The sequence below is a fragment of the Carassius auratus genome, chromosome 34, assembly GCF_003368295.1.
Source record: "Carassius auratus strain Wakin chromosome 34, ASM336829v1, whole genome shotgun sequence".
Classification (NCBI taxonomy): Eukaryota; Metazoa; Chordata; class Actinopteri; order Cypriniformes; family Cyprinidae; genus Carassius; species Carassius auratus.
The window spans coordinates 6,228,320-6,247,632 of NC_039276.1; the positions used below are offsets into that span (position 1 = coordinate 6,228,320).

Genomic DNA, 19,313 nt, shown 5'->3' on the forward strand with positions numbered 1-19,313 from the left:
CTTTTATAATGCTCTTAATTACATGTCGATGCATACTGTGTGCATTAGGGAGTGTGGTGGTGCTTCTTATATGAACTGTTTCAAATGCAAGACACTGATTGCATGAGATTAAGTTTGTAAATGATAGCCTGTGTCCTTTTGTGTGCACATATATTTATCATCCAACTGTGATAACTTTGACTAAATTCAGTAAATTAGGTCTGCAATATGTTGCCACCCCTCAAAAATTCCTGCCCCCTTCTCGCCACCCCATCAATATTTTTCTAGATCCGCCCCTGCTATGTTCTTCCAGTTCTTTTGACTCCAGTTGATTGGGAGAACCTTTCCTTGTCCAAATACCCACCAGTCCTCCATTAACTAGACCACAGTTTGAAAAAGCTAGGCAACACTGGCCTACATCATTTCACGAGGACAAACACGTGAAGAGGCCACTTATTCACTGCCGATCAGAGAGCTAAAATGCAAGAGTACATGACAGCAGCTGTAGAGGCTGCAGGATCAGGTGAGGAGATGGGAATGGATGCCGTTGGCGCTGTGATTGTGGACCCAGAATCTGAGCAGATTGTTGTGGTGGGTCATGACTTTAAGCGAGGCTCTCATCCGCTTCATCATGCTGTCATGGTCTGTATTGATCTTATGGCCTGTGGGCAAGGAGAAGGTGCCTACAATTATGAGAAATATCTAGCCTGTCGGTTTAGCAGTCCTTTAGGAATGCCTGCTATGCCAAAGAAACCAGACAGCCTTATATCTGCATCGGATATGACCTTTCCATCACCCAAGAGCCGTGTGTGATGTGTGCAATGGCTTTGGTCCATTCAAGAATCAACAGTGTTTTATGGAGCGCCCTCTGCAGATGGTGCCTTGGGAACCGAGTGTTAAATTAATTGGGAAAAAGATTTAAATCATCACTTTGAAGTGTTTAATGGGGTGATGAGAAATACATGTGAGGCTTTATTCAAAAAGTGATTTAAATGTATATATATATATATATATATATATATATATATATATACATACAATATCAACATTTTAATTCTTTTTACGTTTTGACTTTTTTTTTGATAGGACCATAATAAAAAATATGGAAGATAACTTGGATTGTCGTCTACTTTTAATTTTCATATTCAATTTATCAGACCATCTATATATTATCAGTGTCTATATATATATATATATATATATATATATATATATATATATATATATTTTTTTTTTTTTTAAGAAATAAAATTTCATTCAGAAAGGAGACAGGAAATTGATGAATACATTTAAATATTACAAATTATATATATATATATATATATATATATATACATACACACACACATTTCTGTTAATTGAAAAATCATAAAAAATATTAATCTGAAGACTGGTTTCCAACACTGATAATGAGAAATCTTCCTTGAGCAGCAAATCAGCATATTAGATCCTGAATGATGCTAAAATTTTAGCTACGATTTTTTTTTTTTTTAAATATATCAGAAAAGTGATTTTAAAATGTAAAAATATTTTTTATTTAAAAAAAACTATCCAACCTCAACTTTTTGAGTAGTGGTGTGTATTCTATGGTTTTTAGTAAAAGCTTTACAGCATCAAAAGTATTTGGTATTTCACACAATTTATTTTTCTAATAAACAACAGTGTTTCTAATACTTTGCAAAGTTTTATTTGTTTGGAGCATGTCATACAACACATAACATACTCTGATCAGACCCTTTCTCAAAACAAAAGGACAAAAAAATTGGCACAGTCGAGCCTTCGCAGATATTGTCAAAAGATGAGAAAGTGAAAAAATACAAATAGTTTATTAGGGCTATGTTACAGTTTCTCAACTTCAATAATACTGTGAGGGAAAAGAGAGCAAAGAATCGCGATGATCCAGAGTTTACAATGACACTGAAATTGAGCTAAAAGTCAACATGCAATTTTCTGATTCAAACAATAGATGAAAGAATGTAGGGAAGAACTTGATGTTTTGTTTCAGGGGCAGAGGAAGCTGTACAAAAATTATGATGAAATATTCTTTGAAATAAGGTGCAATGATAAAATGTGCAAAATGAGACCAGAATGAAGATCGATTTTGGATTCCATGTTGAATGAATGTGAAAGTTCTTAAAATCCTAAAAGTTTTGTAAATGTTAATATTTTTCCATTGTCACTTAAAAGTTGTAAGACAAAAACTGTAAACAAAACTATATATAGTATTGTGACGGAACAAATATTTTTCAGGATATCATGCCATCTGACTTTTTATTCACCTATGAAGCAATGAAAACATTAACGAAACAGCAGAAAGGTTTCATGGCTTTTAAATGATTTTAAAAACACGTTTGTCAATTCTTGGCATTATCTAAGAATCAATAGATTCAGAAATGTGAAGTGAAGCTAAAAGCATAAATCTATCTTAGTGTATCAGTGTTGTGAGCACGTTTGAACAAACAAAAACTAATGAACAAAACACTTTAACCATGAAACCTGGGCCAGCCCAGATCCACAAGGATCACAAAACAACTAACAAAAACACATTAAATATCTTAAGTTATTAATGCTTGTAGAATTGTCCTCCTAACATGTCCCTACAACAATTTCTCAAGATATATCAAACAAAGAGACTCACAATTACACAGACTGTACAAAACTGCTAAGTGTACACAGCTGCTGTACAAAGTACAAAGGGTTATCTCCTCTCCCGAATCAGACAACATCTCCGAGTTGGTCTGTGCCCTCTGAACACTGGGCTTAATACTTGTTTATTCCAAAGATCCTGACTCCATGGAGTTGTGGCAGTTTTGGGATGAGAACACTCAAAAGCGAAGCTGTGTTTATCACAAAATGAGCGGTGTCATATTTAGTGTAAAAGCTGGCGAGAAAATATCTGCAAAGAGAAGAACAACAAGTGTTACACTTTAAAATAAGTACAGGATCTTATATAATAAAGGTCTAATAAATATGTCTTTAGTATTCACTATTCGCATTTCGGATGCATTTAGTTCAAAATGTTGTGAAACTGGATGGTTGATGTTTTAACACCAGGCCAGCTTTTTTGGCTATTTTCATGGTTGTAATAATATTCAACAGCCATATAATTAAAAAAAACCTATATCAGGTCTGTTAAAGGGGTTATCAGATGATTTTCCAGAAGTTGATATGATTATTTAGGTTCTTAATGACAAGTCTGTAACATAGTTACGGTTAATTTCTCAATGGTAGAGTCAAACAACACCCTTAATACTCTGTCATAAACAGCTTTTTTCAGAACAAGCCGTTTTGTAGCATTTTCCTTTAAATGTTAATGAGCTCTGCTGACCCCGCCCCTCTCTTCCAAGCCACTCTCTGAGGGACTGTTTACTTCAGCCACATTCATCATGAAATTCACACATGATTCACACGAATATAGACGCATTTAGGTAGATCGGGGGCACATTCCCTTTAAAAACAAATGTAATCTACTGCGTCTTCAGCGGCTCAGATGTCGGGAGTAAATGATGACTGCCATGTTTATTGTTACAACTATCACTTATGAGATATTTTTGTCTACATCTGCTCCGGCGTCAAAACAATGGTGGAATGCTGACAGCTAATTTAGGGGCGGGTCTAAGTTAAGACACCATTCCAATCTGTGCTGAAACACTACTGTCAATCAAACTATCTTGGGAGGGGTCTGTCTCTGTGATGTCACACAGAGATCGGCTCAAAGGGGAAATTATTTAACAAGATAAAATAAAAAAAATAAAAAAACACTGGGTGGATTTTTATCATTAGAGAGTGGTTGTGTACACACACTGCCAACACATATTTCAGTTCAAATAACTTGTAAAAGTGCATGTAGCATCCGATGACCCCTTTAAAAATGTATTTAAGAGTGTCAATGTTGTGCAAAAGATGGTAAAAATAACTTACAAAATTATTGGTGAGATTGTAAAGAATTTTCTAGATGATGTGAACTGCACGCCATAGTCCAGCTGTTCCCAGTGTGTGAGAAGTCTTGCCTTGCCCTGGTCTGGTGTTTCAAATGGTGTGCCTTTCACTGCATGCATAAACACATACATACCCTGTGGGAAGATTGAAAGATGATCCAAATGTCATACACACAATTCTCAAAGCTTGTAACAAAGGAAAGCCCCTCAATATTAAAGGGACAAATTACTCAAAATAAAAAATTCTGTGATTTACTAATGTCATTCTAAACCTGTATGACTTTGGTTGATCTTCTAAAGACTATTTCAGATATTTGAAACAAAACATGAGAAGTTCCTGTCCCTCCAGTAGCGCTTATATCATTTATATAGAGATGCTAAAAAAGCTAGAAATTAAATTTATCATTTATATAGATTAAAAAACAAGCTTTATTTCTTTTATTTTCCATTAGTTTGTGTCTGCTTATTCTATTCATCAGTGTTTGAACCATTAAAGAAAAATCACATTTTCCATATTATATTTCTGGGTTAAAAACAAAGGGATTGCAAAAGTACACAGACCTTTTTGTTCTCTCTTCATGGAAAGCTATCGTATGGCTTCAGAAGACTCTGAATATCATCCCTCTCTCTTATAGCTGCAGACTTACTACACTCACTAAATTCCATGTCAGGACTACAGAAACATTACAGTAGCCCTATGAATAGCTTGGCTTTATCATTGTGGCACAAGCTGTAATACATCATCTTGTACCAGAGAGCTTAAACTTGGTTGGTGATGTCATGCTGTTGACCTTGAATCTTTGTGTGAGCGAGTCCTTACATAATGCCACAAAGACTACTAAGGAAGCATCAACTGTTGAGACTCCAACTGGCCTCAGGGCACCGCTGAGAAAATGACAAGCCATAGACAGGGAAATGAAATGCAATATAACGAAGGATTATTCAACAGAGGACACTTACAAAATTGTGAATAACATTTGTGAGGGTCCACACAACAGGAACACTGAAGAAAGGAATGCTCAACAGTACGATGTGAAGCATTCCTACACCGAGTGCATATGTCAGCCATATCCCCCGACTGTTCATCACACGGGTGTTTGGGTTCACTTCACTGTGGGCCACACCGACGTTCATCTTGCTTTTCTGTCGACAGATACAATTTTTTTTAAATTATTATTATTTTACACTTTCCATATTGACATTTTCGACTACAACAACAACAAAACATCTGGTGTAGAGACAGTTTGCACTCAGAAATTGCTAGTATGTGTATATATATATATATATATATATATATTACTTAAATGTTTATTATGCAGCTAATTCAAATAAACACAAAATACAATAAATAAAATTAATAAATAAAAGCATTGCATTCTTCTTTAATTTTTTTTAAGAAATATATATTTTTTCTAAATGATTCAAACTGACAAAAAAAAGAACCAACATTAAATTATTTGGCTAATCAATCAACTTGAATTAATTGAGAAAGTGACTTAAGTTATAAAAGTGTCGTGTTGTCTCATCATTACTAAAAATTATATGTCAGTGTCTATTTAGCAGCAGTCTAGTTAATTCCAATTAAATAAGATGTAGAACTGTATTAAAGTATTCAAATTTATGATCATTTTGCACTACTACAATCAATAGTCTGCTGCTGTTGTTTCATAGCTTTAAAAAAAACTAGTTAAAAATAGTAGCGGTCTTACAGGTGAGGTCTTGTCTATATGCCAACAAAAGTTCACGAACTTACAATGGGGTGATTCTTTGTAGTACTTTGCCCTAATGCATTACTGTTCATGCGGGCCAACTTTGTATTCAAATTATTTGCAAGAGTTCAGTACTTTGGAAGAGCAAAACGAGTGGAAGTGACATTTCATGGCCTGTCACAGTAAACAGTCTGGGCAGCTGTTTGAAAGTCAATGTTACCTAATATCAAGCTTATTTTGTTTGGTTGTCGCTCATCTCAAGATTTCTCACCAAAATCAAAGCTCATCTAAATGATACATTTAACAATTAAAGAAAGCATCCATAACAAAATGGCATTATTTTATCTCTTATTATTGACCCTCTACACATAGATGCAATAAAAGCAAATCAGATTGAGGTCAAAGGTTGAAATCCTGTGACTGCAACATCTGTCAATAGCCACTTGGTTGATCCTCCACTCAGTGATTTTGTAGAAGTATGAAGTATATATGTAAAATTTATTTAATATCCCCTGAGACGACAACAACACAGTAATGAAGAAGTAATTTTGAATAGATAGCGTTCATAACCGGCTTCATGTAAACGATAAAGACAGCAGGCTGAGCGTTTGCCTTTATTCAAAATTACCTTAATATTACATAAAAATAAATGTTGGTTTTTCAGTGGCAATTGCAGGAGATAAACAAGTCCATGACACGGAGTTAGCAGCACAGCTATCTGACAAAACATCGCGCATCTTAATGTATTCTTTAATTTAACCATTTAAATTAACACTCATTCCTATTTTCCTCTCTGTGCTGTTATACGGAGATGCTTCAGGTTCTGCCCATGAGAGCAATGTTTTTTATTTCGCATCTAACGTTAACGTTACTGCTTTCATAACAAACACTAGTTGCTTTTGTTTCACTGTACTTCCATTAAACACATCAAACAACAATAAAAGCTCTCGAATCTCCCATTATCAGCCTAATTTCTTCCATTTGGTTTTAAAAGTAGCAGCACAAATGACTTGGATTCATAACAGATAAGTAACGGTACCTTATTCGCGTTCGGGTGAAGCAGGCTGGAGCGCTGCCGGCCTCCGCTGCGCGCACTGCGGGCTGACTCACCGCTCACACTCCGCTAGCACACAGGCTACCCCAGCTAACGGGATTATGAGAGCAAACATCGCGAGATTGACGCACCACGCCCACCAAAGGCATGACGTCTGGAAAATAATATTTATTATTATCGGATAATAATTGGGCTAATATTAGTTTTTTTTTTTTATTTGACCATTTCTAAATATAAAAAATATCAATAACATAAATGCGCTAAATTTTGTGGATTTGTATACTTTCCTAGGGATAGCCATAACTGTATGACAATAAAAAAAGGTCCAATCAAAGCAGAGATTAACAATTGTAATAATTTAGTAAATTAAGTCATATTCGATAATGGAGCGAGTTATTAAAACATGTTAAATACACTTGTGATGTGAAATTTTTGGTTATCTTTTAACGGATGATTATTATTTTACATAAAGTAAGAAGATATTTGGATATTTTAAATATAATTGTTTAACGTATCATAATGTTAATGTCAAGGTTGATCTAAGTTATAAGTTACGTGTCCTATTAGAATTGATGCCAACCTGCAGCTTTTGTGGTAAATGCACTTTGTATCTACAAACCTGCTGACCAGTATTAGGACACTTATAAATGTGTTCATGTCATTAAATTAGACAACAAAACATATTAAACCGTTGGCATTCCCTTTAAAGGTTCCGTTCTTTGTGATCCCATGTTTTAAACTTTAGTTCGTGTGTAATGTTGTTGTTAGAGTATTAAAAATATCTGTAAAATTCTAAAGCTCAAATTTCAATGCCAAGCCAGATATTTTTTTTAAAAGAATTTGACTACAAAAAACTGGGGGACTGCATCCCTCTAGTTCCTGCAGTAATGACGTCACTAAAACAGTTCTTTGACTAACCTCCGCCCACAGGATACACAAAAAGGGGCGTGGCCTTGTTGCGCTCTGACGGAACAGCTGCGTTTGTGTTTGTCGCCATGTCTTCGAAACGCTGTTATTTTCATCTCAGAGGCAAATCACCCTTGTTTGGGCTTCCAAGGGACGCTGTACTTGGAGATTAATTGTTACAATTTATGTTTAACTCGTTCCCGAAAATTATAATCCACATGTAAAATTGTGTGCAGCACATTTTCCTGAGGATAGCGAGCTTCCTCAATCTCAATCAGTTTAATGCCGGATTCGCACAAAGATTATTCTTGAAAGATGGAGCAGTTCCCTCTTTGTCTGGAGAAGGCGTTGTTTATGGACCACAACCGGTAAGTGTATTTTATTATTAAAGTTGGTGCGTTTAACAGTTTACTTAGTAACTTATTACAGAAAGGGCAATGCTGTTTAGCTTTGTTAACTAGATGTTCGGGCTTTGCAAAAAAATAGAATGGGCTTTGCAAAAAAATAGAATGCGATTTTCATGGGCATCTCGTCAGTAAAAACGCTCCTGTGATTATAAGTACATCTCCAGCATGTGCGTTCTATTACTGCCTATGGTTCAGATCAGGATTGCCAGGTTTTCAAAACAAATCCTGCCCACTTGCTTTCTCAAAACTAGTCCAAAACTAGCCCAATCGCGTTTACAGGAGGGCAGCAAGCTCTAAGCTGGTGTCAAATCACAACACAGGAACCGCTGGCACAATCAGAACTTGTCATGTATTTCTGAAGGAGGGACTTTATAGAACAAGGAAGTCATCAGCCCGTTTTTATGACAGTAAAAACAGCGGTATACATCTTGGTTACTTATGTAACCACAGTTCCCTGAATAGGGAAAGAGCAGGCGGCGAGGAAGTCGACCGGAAGTTGAAGTCGGCTGCGTGCTGCCATCTTGTAGCAGAACTTCACTTGCGTTAGCATTCCCATTGACTCCCATTCATTTTGGCGTCACTTTGACAGTGAATAACTTTACATCTGAGGCGTTTAAAGACTCCGTTTGTCCATTATTTATTTCTAAAGATACACGACAATGTATAAAGGGCTACATTACCTTCTATGTTACATTATGGCCCCGTAGAAACAGTTTTTGTAAAAAATAGGCTAACGATTGCGTCATGACCACTCGACTCTCTGTCGCATTACCGTACAGACAGGAGGAGAAGCTCGTAGGCAATTAACTTAATATGGCGTACTGGCGTTACATTTTAAAATACTATACAAAATAATTAATCAGAATACTTACTCCTGCTCACTCACGACAAAGAACTCCCCGCTTAAGCTCGCCGTCTCTGCAAGATTAACGATGGCAGTTTGCACGCACAGCCACTAGAAGATTTACATCTGTCAGACAGGTTGCTGACGTCGTCAAGCTTCGTTTGAGTCTGCGCGTCAGAAACGGAAGTGCTAAAAAACGCTAAAAATATGCTTCAATTGTCTCAGTTGAGTTCCAAAGGGATCGCTGTGTCCATTTCTTTTACTGTCTATGGGAAAGAGATGGTGCGGTGACGTCACCGTATGGGAACACCCCTCGATGTGACGAATGTCTGAAGTCCTATACCATCCCACCAATCCTATTGGCCAAATAGCGCTTGGCACCGCCCTACGCGTATGTTAACCTAAGTGACGTGCGCTATTTCGCTCAGATTTCATGAACTGAAGAAATGCTATCAAGGTACGGAATGGCCTGGACCGCAGCATCTTGTTCCCTTTTCAGGGAACCGTGGTTACATACAGTACGTAACCGAGATGTTCCCTTTCATAGGTCACTTCGATGCTGCGGTGACGTCACGGTATGGGAACACTATACCATCACGCCTGACGTACCTGATAGTTGGAATCCAAGGAAAGCATCTGCTCAAGTGGACAGAACCCGGGAGCCAGGGGCCATCCTCACATCCAGACTGTAAAACTTGACAAAAGTGCTCGGTGAGAAACATCCTGCCGCAGCACAGACATCATATATAGAAGAACCACTGAGAGAGCTTGTGATGAAGCCACTGCTCTCGTGGAGTAAGCTCTAACTCCTAAGGGTGAAGTGAGTCCGCGCGCCTCATAGGCTAAAGATATAGTCTCCACCAGCCAATGGGACATGCGCTGCTTTGTGACAGCATGGCCTCTATTTTGTGTCCCAACAGACAAAGCTGGTCAGACTCACGCCATGGAGCTGTTCGTTCAACATAAGTCTTCAGCGCTCTGACAGGGTAAAGACTCAGATCTCCTGACCCCGCCTCTGCAGGGGGTAAAGCCTCCAAGACCACTTGTTGAAAGGGAAAAGGGTTCGAAGCGACCTAGGGACATAATAAAATCCATGCACGAGGGCAAAACAGAAAAAGCCTGTAAATCCCCAACTCTCTTGAGTAGGCTATCATAGAGAGAACATGTAGAGAGGCTGCTAACCAGTGTTAATTTCATTGACTAAATATTTTCGTCATTATTTTCGTCACGAATATATTTTTGCGGACGAAAACGAAAAGCGAAAACTAAAAAAGAAGTCACTGATGGAGACAAAAAACTATGACTAAATTGATTGACATTATCGTCAACGAATAAAGGACGAGACGAAAATAGACTGTGACGAAAATCAAATCAGCAGACGGGAGAGATTCGAGGAATGAACAAAAGAACCGACAAAACGGAACAGGCGAGACTGCATGAGAGAAGAGAACCAATCAGAGCCTGACTTATTGAGACGTGAAACTAAAGTATTGCGTTTTTGACTGAGCTCCCAGGAAGACGGCATTCGAAGAGGTGATGTCTAAAAGAGCGACATCACATAATCAGATGACTAAAACTTGACTAAAACTAAAAAGAATTATAGTCAAAAGACTAAGACTAAAACTAAATAAAAATTTTGTGTCAAAATTAACACTGCTGCTAATGAACCTCTCATGAGTGCCTCCTCGTGATAAACCCATTTTATGACTCTTACCTTTCGTTGACTCAACGCGTCCGCGAAGAGGAGTTGAACACTGCTCGAAGAAAAAAACGCTGAGAACGCGAGATGGTTTCCTTAGGGCACAGATGATTTGCTTTCCTGAAGGAATGAAATCTGAGCGAAATAGCGCGCGACACTCAGGTATACGATGCGTACACATGCATAGGGCGGTGCCAAGCGCTATTTGGCCGGGATCTTATAGGGCTTCAGACATTCTTCACACCGAGGGGTGTTCCCATATGGTGACGTCACCGCAGCATCGAAGTGCCCTATGAAAGGGAACGATGAACAATGAAGGGTGTTTTTTTACACGTGAAACATGAACACGTTATATTGCACACTGTCAACACAATTAAAGCTTCAAAAAAAAAAGCACGAAAAAAGGGACCTTTAAAGAAGTTGTACTTTTATAAAACCTTTCACAAAATGAAGGGTGACACCTTGTGAACCTGAAGGGATCTGACTTCTTTTTATATTTTAAATACTCTTTAAAACTCTCTAAATACTCTGATTTATATGAACAGATTGCTTCTAACATAACTTTTTCCTTTGTTGGCAAAGCCGAATATTCAGCAGCCATTATTCCAGTCTTCAGTGTCACATGATCCTTCAGAGATCAATATATTGTTGATATGATGCTCAGTTTAATGAAATTAATTAATGATCATTATTTTTTTTATCTATGTGATGCACAGATTTCTTGTAGAAACCGAAATACATTTTTTTCAAGGATTTTTTTATGTTTGATGAATAGAATGTTAAAAAGAGCAGCATTTATTTGAAATAGAAATATGTTGTAACATTATAAATGTTTCCAATGTCACTTTTTTTTATAAATTTAATGTAACCTTGCTAAATTAAAGCCTTAATTTCTAAAAATACAAAGTCTTACTGACCTTAACCGTTTTGATGATGGTGAATATTTGACCACTAGGTGGCGTCACACATCAACAAATACTGTTGGATCACTCTCTACGGGTTTTACCCACATTCAGTGACATTTAACCATCACAGGCCATGCTATCAGCCGTGCTAATATTGTTCGGCTATCGTTAATTAGAACTTATGTAACTTGTTTATTGCTGTGGTTTCTCACTACTGTACTGACTCTGTGCTTCCTCGTTGCAGTTTCAATCTCATGTTTTAAATCCTGATATTAATCAGCAAAGATAATAAAAGACATTTTAGAATGCTCTTCCAGTTAACAGATGCATAGATGCAATAGAATGATGTTTATTAAAAAAAGATTTAAGGTCACAAGCAAGTTAGGTCCTGTAGGAAAACTCTTGAAGTTGCCCATGCAAAATAAATAAATAAATAAATAAAAAATTGATAATAAGCGCATGTTATGATGACAGCCTGGACATTTCCGGCATTTAGACATGAATCAATTACAGTATAACCCAGGAAAGTGAACATTTCGCATGCTTCTCGTCCAAAAATTAGCAATGCAACCGCAGGATGAACCACTAAGCCTTTGAATCTCACACTGCCACATGATCCTAAAGTAACAAGCTATGTGTTATGAGTTCTCTGAATGTTTTCGCAAGTCCAATAACAGCATGGCCCCATGATAGCGTACGTATCTGGCCTTGCTCGGTGAGACTTCGTGTACCTTTCATTAAATTCCTGTCATTCAGGTTGTAGATCATCGGGGGAGGGCCAAACACTCATTTCATGCCATCAGCACTTCCAGGCATATCTCGTATCACAAACTTTGCACTTCGCCCTGCATTGGGTTTCATGACTTCTCGAAAAGCTGTTTACTAGTCTGATCTCTTTACAGTCACCAAATTGTATATTTCATAGCAGAGATGTGTGCTGCGGACCGCATGCTTTCAGAAATCAACACCTTGGATATATATACTTGCATGTGGAAGTGCCAATGACAGGCAAACGTATGGGTGTGAAAATATATGCATAACTGTGCTCCTCACGTTGAAATGACATTTGTGCAAGTAGCATGTTTGCTTGATGCTGCCAGATGGTATAAAACCTTCATGAAAAGTAATGAAAAGCTGGCAGCATCTATCCGTGCAGTGCTCCCTGCGCAGCTGATTTTGAATAATTGTTTATTGTGAAGAGTTGATTGGTGGCTAATGGCTGTTTGCGAGCATGCAATCCCACAGGTGGTTTTATTTTAGGATGACCGAAAAATAACTTGACCTGTTTTATCGTGTTGTTACAGGCAGTGGACTGGCCGAAGTCCAGGGTGTCGGATCACTGAACTGCCCTCATGGCTGTGCTCGGAGCGACCTCCGTTGCCAAAATGCTCCCCATCCAGCATCACCAGGAGCAACCAGAGGTCAGTGAAGCGCTGAGAAAACACGGCATATTTATCGTTTTCAGCATAAGCAGTAGGGTTCCACAGATGCACCAGCTCTGGGGCTGCCATGACGGTTTGCGATAGGAAACAGAATGTTTTCATAAGGGAGTGTGCTTCAAGGTTCAAACAATCAGGGTTCATTTAAATGGCATGTGTCTTAATCTGACTTTAAACGTCCTTGCACTTCTGTCAGGTTGCTAAACCCAAAGACTCGTGTAACAACTTAATTCCGAACGGCTTTCCTCTCCCTGGAGAGCGGTTTCTCTTTTTCCTGGTTGTGCATTCCGTAGCAATGACTTCTTGCATGAATGACTCAGCATTCTTACCCAAGTTATACCTTATATAAAGCCTTTTAATTTTCAGGATAGGATTCCAATTTCTAGCTAAATTGGTCTGTATACATAATAATACTATGGCCCAGAAGTGTATATGGACACTTTTGGAGACATCATCACGCATAAAAATGATTGAATGTAATTGCATAGATGTCAAAATATCAAACCAGTGGGGATCTGAAAACAAAATGTGAAGTCAATTCTCCTCAAGCTCACACGGATGTCAGTGTAATGTAATAGTTCCAACAGTACTTGATCCACTACCATTCAGTGATGAGAAACTGTCTAAATTCTTTTTGTCTTCACTTTGAACAATTAGTATATTGTTACATACTTTTTAAAAACGAACAAACTTTTAGTTTTTGCATGAAGTGGGACTTGTGCTATGATTTCTTTAAAATAAATGCCAGTATGTTTGACATGCTGTTAGCTTTGATATGTTTACTAGCTCATGCAACTACTTTGATACATTTTAAGGTTGTCTCAAGTGCCAATAATATATATATTTTTTACAGTATTTTGTTTTTGCCTGAAAAGTGTATTTTTAAAGAGTAACTAAACCCTAAACCAACTTTTTTTAGTTAATGATCTATAAGACTGGGGCTTTGTTCATTGATTCGAGTAACTTTTTCAATTCTACAATATATGGTGTAAAAACGTCTGAGTGCTGCCCTCTTCAGGTTGAACGGTCTCTACTGCAGTTGATTTTTCCTATTTGATTTTGCGGTGGCAAGTGACGTAAGCGGTGGCAGGTGACGTAAGCAGTTTCCAGCTCACCACGCCCCTTGGTACGAGCTACCACGCCCTTGGCAGTATAAAACTATCTTGTTTTGTCAAAATCACTGTAGGTGAGTCAGGAGTTGGAATTGCGAGTGTTCAAAACAACCAGGATAGACTATTATAGCATCTATTTTGCATAGCAACTATATAGTTACTTAGATTATTTTGTAAGCACAGTTAGTTAGTAGCATAGTATTGCATCAGTTAGGATAGCTTTAAGTTAGCGTAGATTTATCTGTATTTACAGTGGTCAGGATGGTACATAGGTGTAGTGTTTCTGGATCCGACAGCACTGCTGGACTGCATAGTTTCCCAGCAGATTTTAAAATTAGGCACCAGTGGTTGGTTGCACTTGGCCTGGAAGACCGCGAGTTCCCGGCCTAGAGCTGGAGTGTGCAAACTGCATTTTACACGGGATTGCTTCTCCAACGCAATGGAGGTGGAAATGGGATTCTCCACACAGCTCGCGCTGAAAAGTGACACGATGCGGGAGTTAAGACCGCAGTTTGAGCCAGCGACTCGAATTGATTTGAACAGACACCTCGACATCCTCCACTTCAGGTGAAGGTGGGGGAGAAAATTCCTCTACTTCAAATGATCGCTATGTTGCAAAGCTACTTGCGTCACTAGTGTCACTCTCCATTTTAGCGACTCTGACAGCAGCTGTCAATCAATCCGTCACTGCGGGTCTCAGGTTCACTTCGCACTCGCTCAGCCCCGCCCTAGGTTCGTCCCCTCTATCTCCGCTGTGATCTGCCAACTTTTCAGCATTTTTTAAATATTGCCAGTGGGTGGAGTCAGGCTCTGACCAGGGGTTTAGTTACCCTTTAATATTATTTATTTAAAACAAATATTTCTTTGTTTAGATATTTTGTCATCTAAAGCAACTACCTTTGAACTGTGTCTGAAGTGTCCAAACATATTTTCAGCACACTGCACATTTTTCAGATTTAAAATTGTGTTATTTTAATCATGTAGGCTATAGAATTCCACCCTCTGTAAGGCTATGTGTCTTTCCGAGACCCAGTGCGGCGGTCAGTGACGGATCACGTTACTCTGTCAGCAGTGGACCTATGCACCAAATGTGGCAAACTTCGCGACAAATGCAGCAGTGAATTAAAGGAGCCTTCAGGGACTGCAGTGTATGTGGTGAAAGGGCCTCAGAGGGACGTAACCTGCCTGTGTTGGCCAGAGGCCACTGCTCTGGCACAGATTTAATACACTGCTACAAATGCAACGAGCAAGCATTTTTTCAAGCAAATATGTGATGTATAGTATTATGAATTGGTAAAAAACTGTAAGCTTGATTTAGTCCTGTTTAATGATATTTCTCTCACTCACAAAGACACACATATGAAGATTTAATGTGCTGCAGCAGTACAGGATCTGTGATGCTCTATGCATGTTTTTTGCAGGTTTTCTCCTCGACATTAATCCTGCTTGACTAATTTTGAGCATTTTTGGGTCACTCCTGTTATGCAATATATTTTCAAGTATATTGCCATCATTAATGTATTGGATGCAATCATAAAAGATGAAAATCATATTAGTTAGTTTTTTGTTTATTTAAATAATTTTACTACTTAGATTTATTTGGGTATTGAAATTTCTGCCATGTCACTAGGTGATTTGCACTATTAAACAGAAAATTTCAGCTATTTCTTCAATCAATATAAAATGTAAATAATCATCATTATTATTATTGGTAATCAGTTTCACATAATTTTTTATATTCCATCATTGATGGATTGGATATATTAATCTCTTAAAATGGAATCTTGTCATTGTTTGTTCTTGGGTGCTATGAACCTCTAAAGAAATATTGACTATTTTACTAAAAAAAAAATATGGTAATTTTTATTTATATATTTTTTCAAATGAAACATCTTTATTTTAGAGTAAATGTGAAATCTTTGACAATAAAATTATGATGCTTAAGTATTGAGTACAATCAAATACTGAATATTATTATTAAGTTAATATTGGTAATCAATTAGTATTTTTTTTTTTTGTGCTTCGCTTTACTATCCCCTATATAACAAAAGTGAGTTCCTTGAAAACTTCAAGGAAGTGGGTAATTTTTTGGGGGAAACCAACAGCACCCAAACATCATAAAGTGTTAGACATGGGTTTGATGAATTCTGAAATGTTTTGTGGTATTAGTTGGCTTCTCACACTGTAAAACATCCCATCCTTTTGAAAAAAAAATGACAATAATTTGTATTAAAGTAACTTGACGACGTTGATAGTCTCTAGTAAGCTAACTTAATAATTTTCATTATGTTAGGCATTCTGTCCATTGGCTGTTGTGTAAATATTCAGGTATAATTAATAAAGTTGAAGTATTTAAATTACAACACAGACTTATTCGTTATTAAGCAGAATAGGAATGACCCATGTACATTTCTTTCTTCTGGTCATTTTGTCCTACCTTCAAATGAACCATTTGACCTTTTCTACTTAACGTCAGCATGATACTCTCTTATCTTCCCTTCTTTCAGCTAAAGGCTCTCCTATCGCAGAATCTGCCTCTCGTTCTATAATTATCTCCCTGTTACGCAGAACTGTATAGGTCATACAGTGCATGCATGACATGGTGATTCTAATTCAGGCATTTGGCCTGATCTCATCGCTGCCCTGCTGGAGAGGATGCTATTGTTGGTGCACACATGGTGTCCTACTTTGATATGTGAGGCTGATGAAGAATGCACAACGCTAGCATTGTCTAAATTTGCTGGATAATTTGCATGTGATTTATTCATGCTAAGTGTCCTCTTATAAAACATGCATTTAGTAGTTTTGAATAGAGTCCCTGCTTGCGTTTTGCTTTAGTGTAGGAATAATTCTCTGTAGACACACTTCAAGTGTTTGGCTCGAGCTGATCTTGGCAGCTCGCTCTTCTCATATAGCAGAACACATTGCGTATGTACAGCTATGCTCGAAGATGGTTTTCATTGAGTCTTGCGTAAATGTTCTGTAAAGCCATGTGCCAGATGAGAATGCATCTTTGCTCACCATTTATTAGTTGTAAGTCATCTCAGCATTCTAGGAATCGGTGGGTTTATTTATGGCCTTGAGAGGAGGATCTGTTGGAGTAATCAGTCATTAGCCTTACACTCATCCTCAGGTTGAGCCCCATGCCAAGACCATTGCTAACTCGTCACCCCACCCCTCACCAATTTGACATGTGAAGCCATTTTCAGATTGCAGTGGTGCGTTCCATTTTTCATAAACCTCAGTAGCAAACAGTGTTATGCATTTCACATTTTGAGTCATAATCTTTATATATTTCTAATGTTATTTGCAACTAAATTTTATTTAACATTAAAGCTTATAATTGTGACTATGAACATATACATTACTGTTCAAAAGTTTAGAGTCATTAAGATTTTGTTGTTGTTTTCTTTGCTTTTCATACAAATAAAGACTTTTATACAGCAAGCATGCATTGAATCAATTGATGTAAAATACTTAAAAAACCATTCTATTTCAAGTAAATGCTGTATTTTCTTTTTACTTTATATCATTCAAAGAATACTGAAAAAATGTATAGCGGTTTCAACAAAAACATTAAGTAGCACAATTGTTTTTAATATATAATAATAATAAGAAATGTTCAATGAGCACTTAATTAGCATAAATGATTTCTGAATGATCTTGTGACACTGAAGACTGGAGTAATGATGCTGGAAATTCAGTTTTGCTTTCGAAGGAATAATTTACATTTTTAAACAAGTTAAAATATAAAACAGTTATTTTAAAATGTAAAAATATTTCACAGGATTACTGTTTCTGCTGTAAATGTTTTGTTTAACCAACCTGAATTACTTGAACTTGTTTAAGTCTTATTGCATGGACTTGAACTATTTGTGTGGAAAAGTTTTCCTTAATTTAGTTAAGTTCACTGAACAGACTTATTTTTTGAACGTATGATGAGCCAATCCGCTTAAGTCACGACGTGCATTGAAAGATTCATATCAGAATATTGAAGAAACTTAGATGGGTTCATGTTTTTGCTCTCAAATGTGTTTTGCAACCTTTTATTTATATTATCTATTATATTTTTGCATTATATATTTGCAATCAATAGTGCTTTTTCAGTTTTCTGAAAGTACTGGAATGGTAACAGGTTTTCTGAGCGAGAATGGAACATGAAGCGGGTTTGCAGTTGACTGTTTTTGTGCTGTGGCCGAGATCCTTCTGCCATGGAAGAGTCCAGAATAATAACCTCCATTCAGTGCTTAAAACAGAAAGGACTGGGCCACCTACAACACCGTAATTGACAAATGTAGAAAGTGTACAGAACATAAGTGTTGATTGTGAAAGTCACAATACCCCTGATTATCAAGTTTGTCAGAGGCTCCAATTAAAATGTCCTCTTGCCAGCCAACTGCTGTGCTTGTTAATTCCAAATGGTGAGCCCTAGATCACTGATTAATTTGGAGCCGGTTCTCATCCCGCCACTTCGCCGGTGCTGCATTTAGCCAACAGAAACATTGCAAATTTTAGCATGGCCACTTCATAGTTTGGAGATGACAAATGGGTTTTGATAGCACAGTGAAGTCTTAATTGGTAACTGCGAAGCCGGCTGAAGGCCAGCAGTGTGTCATCTTGTTTGTTTTGGAATAAGTTCATAGAAGCCTCAATGTGCCCTGACAGTTAATGAGTATGGTTTGTGGCAGAGGGGAAGAATAAAGAAAAACTACACTAGATTTAACATGGTAATCTAGCTTCTTAAAACACGTTTCAATTAATGTCGATATATGACTCTTTTGGTATGCAGTCATTGGTTGAAAGTATTATTCACAGAAGTCTTACGTTTGTACAGATTGGCATCGACGGATTCTTTTCCAAACCAGACTCAGATTTTAATTCCACCAGCTCCTTTTCTCCTGATAAAACATTCATCTTTGTTAATAGTCGACCTGTGCATCACAAAGAAATACGTAAGGTAAAGTAACTGCCATATAACCTTAATACTAATTTACCTACATTTATTTGCAGTGTGTAAATTTTATATAATTTTTTTCTGTAAAATGAAATGTCCTTGACTAGCTGTACAAATGAAATATCCCAAACCTCGAACATTCATTCATCCATATATTTGATTATTTGTTATGTTTAGGCTTACATGATATTTAGACTATAGTTCAAAAGTTTGGAGTCAGCAGTTTTTTTGTTTTGTTTTTTTAAAGAAAAAAAAATAGCTTATTCAGCAAAGATGCGTCAACTGTATTAAACATTAGTAATAATAATAATAAATATTTGAGCACCAAATCAGCTGAAAATTCTAAGTTGCATTCATAAATAAATTA

At 37.1% G+C, this 19,313-nt stretch overlaps 1 protein-coding gene and 1 pseudogene across 1 annotated transcript; one reads left to right on the forward strand and one right to left on the reverse strand.

Annotated features, from left to right (window-relative positions):
• Positions 1–311: 311 nt before the first annotated feature.
• LOC113053803 (probable inactive tRNA-specific adenosine deaminase-like protein 3) lies at positions 312–966 on the forward strand (annotated as a pseudogene).
• A 677-nt stretch (positions 967–1,643) lies between these two features.
• On the reverse strand, positions 1,644–6,770 carry LOC113053023 (ORM1-like protein 1). The gene is made up of 4 exons (XM_026217619.1): positions 6,666–6,770; positions 4,878–5,060; positions 3,901–4,052; positions 1,644–2,875 (listed from the first exon to the last, which is right to left on the reverse strand). Exons 2-4 carry the CDS (start codon positions 5,049–5,051, stop codon positions 2,740–2,742), a joined length of 462 nt encoding a protein of 153 aa, XP_026073404.1. The 5' UTR covers positions 5,052–5,060; positions 6,666–6,770; the 3' UTR covers positions 1,644–2,739.
• Positions 6,771–19,313: the final 12,543 nt, after the last annotated feature.

Excerpts from the sequence above, each read along its gene's own strand:
- LOC113053023 (XM_026217619.1), bottom strand. The coding sequence starts at position 5,051 with ATGAACGTCGGTGTGGCCCACAGTGAAGTGAACCCAAACACCCGTGTG. Across the intron at positions 4,053-4,877 it reads CAAATGTTATTCACAATTTT|GGTATGTATGTGTTTATGCA; the intron begins GTAAGTGTCCTC and ends ATCTTCCCACAG. Across the intron at positions 2,876-3,900 it reads ACAATCTCACCAATAATTTT|ATATTTTCTCGCCAGCTTTT; the intron begins GTAAGTTATTTT and ends TTCTCTTTGCAG.